The sequence below is a fragment of the Seriola aureovittata genome, chromosome 15 (assembly GCF_021018895.1).
Source record: "Seriola aureovittata isolate HTS-2021-v1 ecotype China chromosome 15, ASM2101889v1, whole genome shotgun sequence".
Taxonomy (NCBI): Eukaryota; Metazoa; Chordata; class Actinopteri; order Carangiformes; family Carangidae; genus Seriola; species Seriola aureovittata.
In genome coordinates this window covers 13,079,835-13,091,156 of record NC_079378.1, presented here as the reverse complement: position 1 = coordinate 13,091,156, position 11,322 = coordinate 13,079,835, and the positions used below count along the sequence as shown (strand labels likewise).

At 39.1% G+C, this 11,322-nt stretch overlaps 1 protein-coding gene across 1 annotated transcript; it reads right to left on the bottom strand.

The window, feature by feature from the left end:
- Positions 1-2,290: 2,290 nt before the first annotated feature.
- Positions 2,291-10,630, bottom strand: znf346 (zinc finger protein 346). Its single transcript, XM_056398270.1, has 7 exons — positions 10,517-10,630; positions 8,633-8,736; positions 6,942-7,043; positions 6,239-6,386; positions 5,779-6,027; positions 5,551-5,650; positions 2,291-4,680 (listed from the first exon to the last, which is right to left on the bottom strand). Exons 1-7 carry the CDS (start codon positions 10,611-10,613, stop codon positions 4,476-4,478), a joined length of 1,005 nt encoding a protein of 334 aa, XP_056254245.1. The 5' UTR covers positions 10,614-10,630; the 3' UTR covers positions 2,291-4,475.
- Positions 10,631-11,322: the final 692 nt, after the last annotated feature.

The following is an 11,322-nucleotide window of genomic DNA, read 5'->3' as shown; positions in this document are numbered from 1 at the left end:
AACACTCAAGCCGCTCACACTGAACACCGTTCTGTGTGTTTCAGATGAAGTGCTTGCCTGATTGTCGAATGTCTGAAACCCAGACCTCCACATCCTGAAAACACATTCAGCTTCTGACTAAAAGCAACAGAATGCTTATAGACAATGTTTCTGCCTGAACACAAAATCTGCTGTAGGAGAAACGGTTTCAGTTGTTTCGCATTGGGAGATTTGTGTATTTGACTTTTTGTCTTTTCTGTTTTCACTGGTTTTCTGTGGACTGGCCTCAGCTGAAGAAGGTGATGTTATTTTTGCACCACTCAGGATTTAGCAACACTTAAATTGAAGTCTGACAGCAGTTGGGGGTTGTTTGCTTGATTTTCTAATGTTAATAAAGAAATATTTAATATTTGAGGCTAAGATATTACGGGCTCTAAGACATCACTGTTTCTGAAGAGACAATTTGAAGTTTGAGGTTTTGTCCATCCATTTTTCCTCTAGTTCTTCTATTTTCTTAAGTGTCATTTTCTCAAAAGTCAAGTGGATTTAGAGTGTAATGATTATTCTAGAGGCCAGGATGCACACTGAAGAAGAAATAGTGTGATTACTGAATCGGGATACATCTAGAAAATTGTACACTAAAGGCGGATATGAGGTTGAATGAGCAAGTGGAAACCAAATGGGATAAACCGGCACCAGTCAGTCAAGGCAAACTCGGCCTCAAGCATACCTCACTGTAAGCTTTGACATCTCCATACTGGACATCCAGAGGGTTTTCCATTCCACAGGTATTTTCAGGATTCACCTAGAAAAAATAATCAAAATGCATCAGCAGAAAATCAGTTAGAAGAGGTCGAAGTTCCACCCACACGTTGTGTTTGTCTAACAGGCGATGGAAAGTGCAGTGAAGATAGATGGAGATTCAGTAAAAAAAAAAAAAAAAAAAAAAAAAAAAAAAGGAAAGAAAATGGATTGGTTTGTCTTTGTGCTGAACTCACTGTTGACAGGTCGTGTGAGGAAAATGCCACTTGAGCTTAAACAAGCCTTTGTCATGAGCTGATCCGGCACTAGCAAAGAGTAAGTGCTCCACCATGTGGACTCAAAGATATCAGCCCGCATGAAGCTCACAGGGATGATTGAGGCTAATTTTCTCTCAAACTGAGGTTTGAAAGTTTGACAAATGTTCCTTTTGCATTTGTATTGTCCTTTTGTGGTCAGAGCTCAAGCTTTGTCTTGTTAATGTGCAATTTCACTCTGGTCTGTGGTCAGACAGTAATGTCACTTTCTTCCTTGTTTTTTACTTTTTCTAACCAAAGTTGAGACATATTTCCCCCATGTGTGATGACTGAACATTTCATTCCAAAACTATGGCCATTAATCTGCTGCTACAACAGCTTTAACAATGCTGGGAAGGATTTCAACATGATTTTGGACCGTTTGGTGAGTTCAGCCAGTGATGTCTGGTCATTAGGCCTGACTCACAGTTGGCATTGCACTTGATACCAGAGGTCAGCAATGGAGTTAAGGTCTGTGCAGTTCTACACCAGACTAGGAAAAACATTTCTTTAAGGGCCTGGCTTCATGCATGGAGGCATTGTCATATTGAATCGGGAGAGGCTCTTGCCCAAACTCAAAGTTGGAAACACAACTATCGTCTTAACCAGACCAGACCAAAACCGTGGAAAAGGCAGGTGACGATCTTATAGCAAAACCCAGATTCATCGACCTGACAGCAGCTGGATTCATCACTCCAAGCAACACCCTTCCACTGCTCCAGATTCTAACGGTGGTGTGCTTTACTCCAACAGGCACCTGTCAATGAGAAGGGTGATGGTGAGTACAGCTGGTGTACTTGCACAGAAACATGACTAAACTGACTTACTGGAACGACAGCACTCAGCCTTTTGGAGCACTGCTCAAGAGTATAGCCTAGCCCTGAAATTAAAAAAATATATCTCCCAATATTAATTTATTTTAAATAGACACAATTTGTACCAATGGGACTTTTTTAGAGTTGAAAAATAATGTCGTCTGTGCTATCTAGTGGGCAAACATTGTAAAGTTTGTCACTTTCTAAACAACCTCAGACGCACTGTTGGTGTTTCTGCACATTGATTTCTTTTTGCTTATCAGCTGATATATTCATTGATAATGATCTATATCTGTAATACGCTACTATCAATCAATTAATCAGCTCTTCTCAGGAGAGCCCTTCTTTTTACACTGGAAAACATGTTTACAGTCTTGAAACAATAAGCCAGGGTCCAGACAATATCTTCTGTTAAAGAAAAAACAAATAAACAAAACAAGCTCTCTTAAAACATTTCTTTACTTAACGCACATCTTCACTTCATGTTTTTCCCTCAAGTATACATAACTTATATTGAAAGTAAATCTTAATCACAAAAACACCTAACACACAAAGACCGAGGATGAAAAACAAAAAGGCCATTTGTCTTGTATACACCATGTACTATACAGTATGTATGAGCCCTCTTCGTATAAATTACATCCAAAAAAATTGTTTTTTTTCGTTAGCCAGAAAGTTGAAGACATTCAATACTAAAATAGTCAACCAATCATCTCTTATGAGGACAAATGGACTAAAAAATGTTTTTTGTTATTCTAATACTGACATCACTTTCTATTTTGACATCACTCTTGAAAATCTCTGCAGTAAATATTGTAATCTCTGCTATGGACAGTAATTACATCAGTCTCCCTATGGAGTTTATAAAGCCCCATTTTGGACCTCTCAAATGGAAAGTATTTAAAAATCTTTCACCCTTCAGTAAACCAAGAATATAACTTAAAAGTAGAAAAAAGCTTATATTTTCATGAGCCCACAGCTGTAATACATCCACTACGTTTGAAATGTGAGGACAGTATTAGTGTTTTCCATTATAATCCCTTTCCTCTCCATCCTGTAACTGAAACTGTCCTGACTCCTGAAAAATTAAAAGAATTTCTTTTTATAAAAATGACATCAACCTCTACAAAATACTTAGTGTTGACAATGATTAACAGCAGCGGTTTCTGGTACTTTTTGAAGAAGCAGAGGATGTAATTTAGGCTCTGAACATCTGGATATTTCATCAATTAATGATGAGCATCTGATAAAGATGTGCCCTGTCACAATGTTATTTAAGTGTCCTATAATAAAAATATTTTATTCCTTTCTTATGCATCCTATGAAAATAAAATGAACAGGAACAGGAAAAAACAACACATGGTTAAATAATTAGAAAAGATTGCTCGTAAATCCTTTGAGTTTTACCAAGCTTTAGGTTGTCTTCTTATAGTGAAAAATCACTGTGCTTAAGAATAAGCAAATAAGAAACTGTTGAACTCAGAGGAATTCTGTACCACCACAAGTATCATCTTGTCCAGATTACCACATTAAAAAAAATCTAATGAATTCACCATCTGGACTCTGATTTACACAGAACAAGCAAATATTTCCATGAAAAACAACAACAAACAACTTCGAGATATTTCAGCTTTAAATAAAAATAAAAAAGGAGGAAAAGAAAAACTGTAAAAGCAACTTCTCTAAAAATTCAACTAACAACAGATTTATCTGGGCAGAAAGCCTTAGACTGTTTTTTTTTTGTTTTAAATCTGTATAGGCAGCAAAGATATTATCAAAACTGGCTACAGTGACTGATCTGGCTCTGCTAAGGTTCGACTTCACGTCTTTTCCTATGTCTGCATCTTCAACATCACATTTAGAAATAATCAAACATGGGTAAAGTAGAGAAATGAGGTGAGGACATGTTTAAAATACATTCACTGGAGATGCAAACTAACTATATTCAGATGAATGGCGGAACAAGAGGTGTGAAGTGGAGAGCAGCTTAGCTTTGAATTGTCCTTGGTTATATGTGACTGGTACTAGATGTTAGTACTGGTTAGATGTTAGTAGAGGTTAAACAATTAAATTGGCTTACTGTATGTGACTGATGCATTAAACCAGACTTTAAATAATGATTAATATGCTTTAGACTTTCTATTAGAATGGTTTTCAGTCAGTAAACAAATATGTAACGGAAGTAGCAGGCAGTTGAACCCTCACAGACATTCTTGATTGTGACTGTAGGTAAAGCTGCATCACCGCTGAACCTATGATCACACGTTGAAGGGTATAACTGCTGACCATCATTTCATCTCTCACGCACACGTGCGTGCGCACACACACACACACACACACACACACACACACACACACGGAGAAAAACAAAACTTTTTTTCCATTAGAGGAGAAAAAACATTCTTTAGCCGTTTCAGCTGGGAACCCAAAATGACAAACTAACGCGTTGGGGTTCAAACCTGTGGTTTAGATGATTCTGTTCCGGGGGAACACCTACTGACGAGAGACTCTGACAGGAGCTGAAGGTCCATGGAGGTTGATGGTTTGTTAATGTGTTAAAGGGGCTGGTTGTTGTGTGTCATTCCAAGTCCTGACTGAAACCTCTGCAGTCCCTCCCTGTCCAGCCTCAAGTATACTGGTACTCCTCTGAGTACTCTGTGTCCTCGGGAGTGTACTGGTTTTCTCCGGCTGTGTACTGGTCGTCCCCAGGGGCGTACTGGTCATCTGCAGCTGTGTACTGGTTGTCTTCGCTGGTGCACTGGTTGTCACTCCCGTATGATTGTTCTGCTGCTTGTTGGTTCTCTGTAGTGTTCATGCCTGATTTCTTCATTCTTAAGAGAAAAATAAAGACACATTTTGTTGCTAGTAATAAGATGGGACACATTGACACAAAGCATTTCTTTTTAAGTTTAGAATATTCACTCCTTTATTTAGTTTTTTCAAGTGAGATCAAACTGACAGAACTGTGGCGAGTGTTAAAGAAAGCAACACTAGAACATGTGTCAGAGATGGGTATCGGATGACATCTGACATCATAAATATCACAAAGAACAAAGTGGCTGCGGCAGCCATCTACGGAAACCATCAGTATACACATTCTTTGTTTTTGGTTGTGTTAGAAATTCAAGCAGCACTGTTTGAATTTAAACACACAGATTCATGAACTTAAAACATCACCAGCAGGGGGCTCCAATGGGGAGCATTCCTAAAAGGCACTGATAGCTGACTTTGTGAAATGCAACTGTTTTGTCACATTTGGTTATCTCTGATGTGCCAGCGGAGGCACAGCAAATAAACAGAACACGGTCAGGACAGGAGTTCGCCTTCGTCAGATGCACTCTGTTCAGGCAAGCAGCCCCCCCTCCTCCTACGCTGCTTGTGTTACTTTGCCATGTAGTTACATCACATCTCCTTGTTGCATGGGTTGCTATAAGCACACTTGTCATCCACTGCTCCTAGTGACCAACACTGCAGCTTCCACTTCACCTGAAGATTAGGTTAGTGCAGCGCATACCTGACTAGCTTCTGATTTTGAGGTCAAAACTAAATAAAATAGCCGCCATCCCAAACAGAAAAAGACTAATGTGAACACAGTGTTGGGCTGAATAATGAAGTGAAACAATACAGCAATTCAGTGTAATTATCAGGTTGACAAAATCTATTCTTCTCCTTAAAAAAAAAAAGGAGATGCTTGTACTTACTGGTTCTTATGTTTGGCACCACTGATATGCGACTGGTACTGCTCCACAGAGTTTAGTTCAATGTTGCAGACAGTACATGGGTAGCCCTTAAGTGTAGATGCTGTAGACACATACAAAAGGAGAGAAGTTAGACTTTTTGAAGTCTGTAACATTAAATTCTTAAAGTAGAGTGATTAAAATGGCAGTTCTCCACATACAATACGAGAATTCCCAATTCTGTGGCCTGACCTGGTGCTGTGGAGGGACCGTACGTCTCCATCAGTTTGAGCTTGGTCATCTGTTTTCTATGCTTCTTGCCAACGTAGTGCTGCTGGGCCATGAGCGGGTTGTTGAAGGAGGCCTGGCAGATGGAGCAGAAACGGTCTGGGTTGTTGTTGTTGTTGTTGTTGTTGTTGTTGCCCATTACTGGCACACTGCTCAAATCATCTGCAGGTTTCTTCTTCGGCTGAACTGTTGGTGCCGTTTGGCAGGCTACCGCTGAAGAGGAGATACAATGAAAGCAAATGTTATTCAATGTAATTTGTACAGTGCTTAAGAAAAAAATCAGGTTTGACCAAAACTAAGACACAAATTGAAAAAATGTAAATCATACACTCATTCCGGAAAATAGGATAAAAGCAATAGCCAAAATTCAATAAAGATAATGGAAGGTAAAAAGCTGCAGGTTCTGAATACAGTCCAACAATACCTGGGGTCTGGGGACCGGCCGTCTTCAGTCTCAGGTTCTTGGCGTGAACTTTTCCCTGGTAGTGAGACTCGGCCACCACAGGAGAGGAGAAGGTCATGTTACATACATGACACACCTTAGACCGGTCAGTGTCTCCATTGTTACAGTCCTGCAGAAAAGGACACACGCAGGAACATAGATCACTTGTCCGTTAAAAAAAAAGGGCTTAACAGTATGTGATTCCTAAAACTGAATGAAAATGGCTTTTCTCTGACATTTGAGATGTTAACCAGGGCATTAATTATGTGCTGAAACAATAGGCCTTTCTCAATAAAGACTATGCAACATTCAAACACTCCTAGAAGTTGACAGCAGAAACAAACTCCACAGAACAAGACATCTCAGTATGCTCAATTTTCACTTAACAATTTTTACTTTTTCGAAGTACTGTTGTTTTTGATTCAAGCGTGGCAAATGAAAAGTGACAGAGCATTTGGCATCACACAGAGTACAGTTTTTAAGTTGATGAAATAAAAAGTAATAGAGCATTCACATTTGAAGACACGCTCATTCTTTAATATGTCACTTCAAAAATCAACAAAATATGTAACTTGCCCACGTATGCCCAAACCTTTGCATTGAACTGGAACTTTTATTCATGCTGGTTTTGGGTGATTTATGCTGTTCAGGTTCAGATTACATTAACTGAGTGCTTTTTACTCACACTGTCAGATGATGATGATGATGTCTTTAACTTTTTGAACGCTGGCTCCTTCTCATTTTGGATGGAAATATATCGCCGCACTTTGTTGGCATGTTTCTTGCTCTGAAAGGAGAAGCACAAAATGTTAATCACAAAGTGAACAACCAATATCAACACAGTCCCTCTACATTAAACACATTTTCAAGAAGCAGCTTGTGCATTTTCATGGCTGGTGTGTTTCTTCTAAATGACTGAGTTGAATGAGTGAACAATCATTTTTGCATTTAGTCCTGAAAAAAAAAACTCATCTTAATTATGGCTGCAAAGTTTCATGTATAGACTCTTCTGGTAAAATTATGAATCTATTAAATTTAACCTGACCATTTCAGTAATCTATCAATAGTTTCTGTCATCTGTCTACTACTAATATACTACTATATCTACTATAAATGTTAAATGTGTTTTACTTACAACTACAATGTAAAGATTTGCTGCTTTTCTTTGTTTCATATCACTACAAATGATAAAATAAATGTATAAAATAAATGATAAAATAACTTTCTTGACTATTGTTCAGACCCAAAGTTTTAGGAATCATGTTGGCCTCTTCTAACTTGTGGTCAGCACTTAACCTTAGCTGCTGAAATTTCATAGAGAAAAAAGTATAAAGAAAGAAAATAAATACAATAAAGTAAAAGCCCTAGTACTCATTTAGAACAACATAACATTTAGACTTTGTCTTCGCTTATCTAAGTCGTTAACTGTTTACCTGTGAAAACAACATTTTGTCAACACTAGTTTCCAGGAAATGCCTGAACTATAGGAAAACAGATACATTTCTTCTTCGTCATCCTCTTTTCAGTCTGCAAACTACATAAAATGTGGATCGCAGCCAACATCTGGTGAGCAGTGGGGCCGCAACTCTCCTTACTCTACTGAATCTCAGCTGGTTAAACTTCTGCTCTGTCCCCTTCTGCTCTCTGTGATCCTCTATGATGTGATTTAATACAACCAAACTCAGATTCCTGACTTTTCTAATGTCACATAGGATTCAGTTTAATACCTATGTCACAATCAAACCGACCAAAGTGTGAAAATATCAATGACAACCAGTAAGGATGATGAGGCCTAGAATTATTTGCAAAGTGCCAACTTCCTAATATGATTAATTAATCATCAAACATGACCTGGACCTGGATAAGCAGCAGGATATGGATGGATAAATGGATTTATCTAAGGTCCACATATGAGTTTTACATAAGGTGTGGAACAATAGCACTGGGGATTTTCTAGACAGTGTTCACGAAAAATCACATACAAAAATATTTTTTCAATAAATTTACTGCCAATGGCAGGAGAGGGAAAATATCCAAGACCACTGTAAATGAAATTTAAGGCTGAAATTCAAGTTTTAATACCTTCAAGATTTGCAGATACCACACAGTTGTTCTCATTTACATAATTTTCTGTTGTACTTATTATAAAGAAGTTATTTGATGAAGATTCATAAATACTTCCCACAAAACCAGCTTAATGTGGATATACTCCTATATCAATTATAAAGCCATTTATACGCTGTTAAGTACATTCAATAATTACACCTTGTAGCTAATAATTATGCACCTTTCCCCATATCACTGAGCATAGTAGCACAGTCAAAAAAACTGTCCCTTGACATGAACACAGCCGCAGCAGACTGTGGGCTCACTGACCTGATAATGAGTCAACTTCTGAGACTCAGAAATTAGGACAGCACTGCAGACTTTACACTGGGAGTCAGAAAACAGGTCACTGTGCTCCTTTATCATCTTATTTACTGCAGGAAGGGTAAGAAAAACAGGAGATTTCAAATCAGGTTACATCTTCTGGGAATATGTAACTATAACACATTGTGAAAAAAAAAAACCTATCCATGGCGAGAGTTCAAAAAAGAATTCAGCTCAATAACTACTCAACATGCTCTTTCATTTATCAAGGGCATGAGACCGTAGTGTCCAATTCCTGCCTGGTAAATGTGAGACGCTTACCTTGTGCACGTTAATGCCTATGCAGACATCTGTGAGCAACATACTCACAGACACAGAAGCATGTTTTAGGCCCAACTATGAGTCTGAGTCATTATTCTTGGCTCATACAATCTGGAAAATTAATTTATCTTAATGCGTCAAATACATACACCAAAAATAACTGGTGATATATTACACAGATATGATTAGGCCAAGGAGAATATATTGGTTAGATAGGACATTGTTGGAGTAAGACAAGTCATAATGTCTTTTATAGAAACTCCATAACATAACTGAGCCTCCACCATGTTTCACAGTTCTATTTTTGAAAGCTTCTTTTTTTTCTTCTTCTTTGAACACAGAGCTGATGCAACTCTAAAACTCTAATTTCATTGCATCTGCCCAAAGGACACTATCCCAGCAGCTTTTCAACATGCATTTTAGCAACTGTTGTCACAGGCACATCAAGCTGTTTGGTGATTTTGTAACCTTTACCTAGACTATGCTTGGCAATTATAGTCATCCTTGTCTCCTCAGACAGTTCTACCCTTTTCTTTCCCTTGTGCATGTTCAATAAATAATAAAAAGCTTGATGAGCACATTTCACCATTTAAATAAACTGAATAACTGATTAGAAGACTGACACCTATGATCCTAACTGAGGACAATCTGCTTGGAATAGGAGTGCAATCTACTTATTTACCAACACATGTTAGGGGCACCAATAATTTTGTCCAGGCCATTTTATAAGGTCTTTAAAAAATAAACATGAATTTGGCTCTTTTAGCAGCTTCTTTATTTTGCTTTATGGCAATAATACTTTATTTCTGTAGCTGTATTGTAGCCTCTACATCAGGGAGGGAAAACATCTTTATACTGCGATAATCCAGAATTCAAGTTAATACTACTTTATCAAATCATCTCAAACCACAGACCCTTTATTAGCTGCTGAGACTGCATTTCTTACTGATGTGCTTTTTGTTTTGGCATCACTGTCACCATCGCATCAGTAGTACGCCATGGAAGATACATAAATAAACGATAGTAGCAACGGTGGTCAACGCAAACAGAGCTGACAGCACTACTGTGAGGAGCAACAATCAGTACACGTGTCAGATATTAGACACGTTTGCATTTACAAATTACATTCAGACAACTCATACAAAGTTTAGCTCCTGTGGTGTCCATTCAAAAGTTCAGGAGTAATAACTAACGCTAAGTACAAGAGCAAACCTGGATTATAGTGCAACCCGCATTTGACCTCAACCATGCATGTCTGTGGGAACCAAACGTAAAAACGCCTCCCTCAGTCTCCACTGGTCCGCAGGCAGACGCACAGTCACTCTGAAGCTGTATCGGATGCAGACTTGCTCTCATCGACCTTGGGAGCTGAAACGGCTACAGCTAGCTCAGTTTAGCTCAGTTTAGCACAGTGAAGCAAACCCGCTCCGCTCAACCTGCACTGGCGGCTAATGTTAGCTTCCAGTCAACACTGGTATTTTAAGACAGATTCGTCTCGACTGTGACCGGGTGCACTGACATGGGGCTCTGTTGCAATAAAGGTCAAATTAGTAAAGAAACAGGTCATACCCTCCGCCGGCCCCGAAGGTAAGTAAGGAAAGTCTTCCGTCTGCATCACGACAGCCATAATATTTCTACTTACAACCAGCGGCGTCGTAATACGCATGCGCAGCAGATGGACGCAGCTTCTTCTTCTTCCTCCTTCTGTCCCGCACAATAGGTATGGTTTAGTACACTGCTGCCCCTCAATGGTGTGGTAACGTCATTGATACTTTTGCCTCTGAGACCTATATTTGTGGTTCTGAGGAAGTGTACTATTTCCCTAGTTGTATTGAAACACCCCATCGCTCAGTAGTACTGTAAGGAAACATTTTAATTTCCAGTTTGCCTAATTCCATGAACAAAATCCTCCTTTACCAGCACAGAGTAAGCAATACATCGAGACATGTTGTACTGACTCCAGGAGTCCTCAGTATTCACAATTGCCATCTCTGTGCTTCCCCGCCAGCACCAACCCACTTGCTTGTCTGCAATATTCCAGCCCTAGCCTTGTCAATTTGATCTCATCTTTCAAAGTCATGTTCACTCTGTTGCCAGGTTTAACTCATGGTTGGATGTTGTATATCTTTGTCCCTATCTGCATCCCACTGTTGCTGCCATTGATGATTCAGTCTCTCACTGATGATGCTGCGACACTCCATCCTGCCAAATGCTGCGGTACTCCATCCTGCCATCTACACTATCCCTGCCTAAACTTGCCCTAGCTAACCTATTCACCACCTCATTGTCCACAACCTCAACATGTGCTGGCACCCATAGAAAATCCACACTACATGCCTGCCTCTCCAGTGTCAAAACATACGGACCCCACCTTT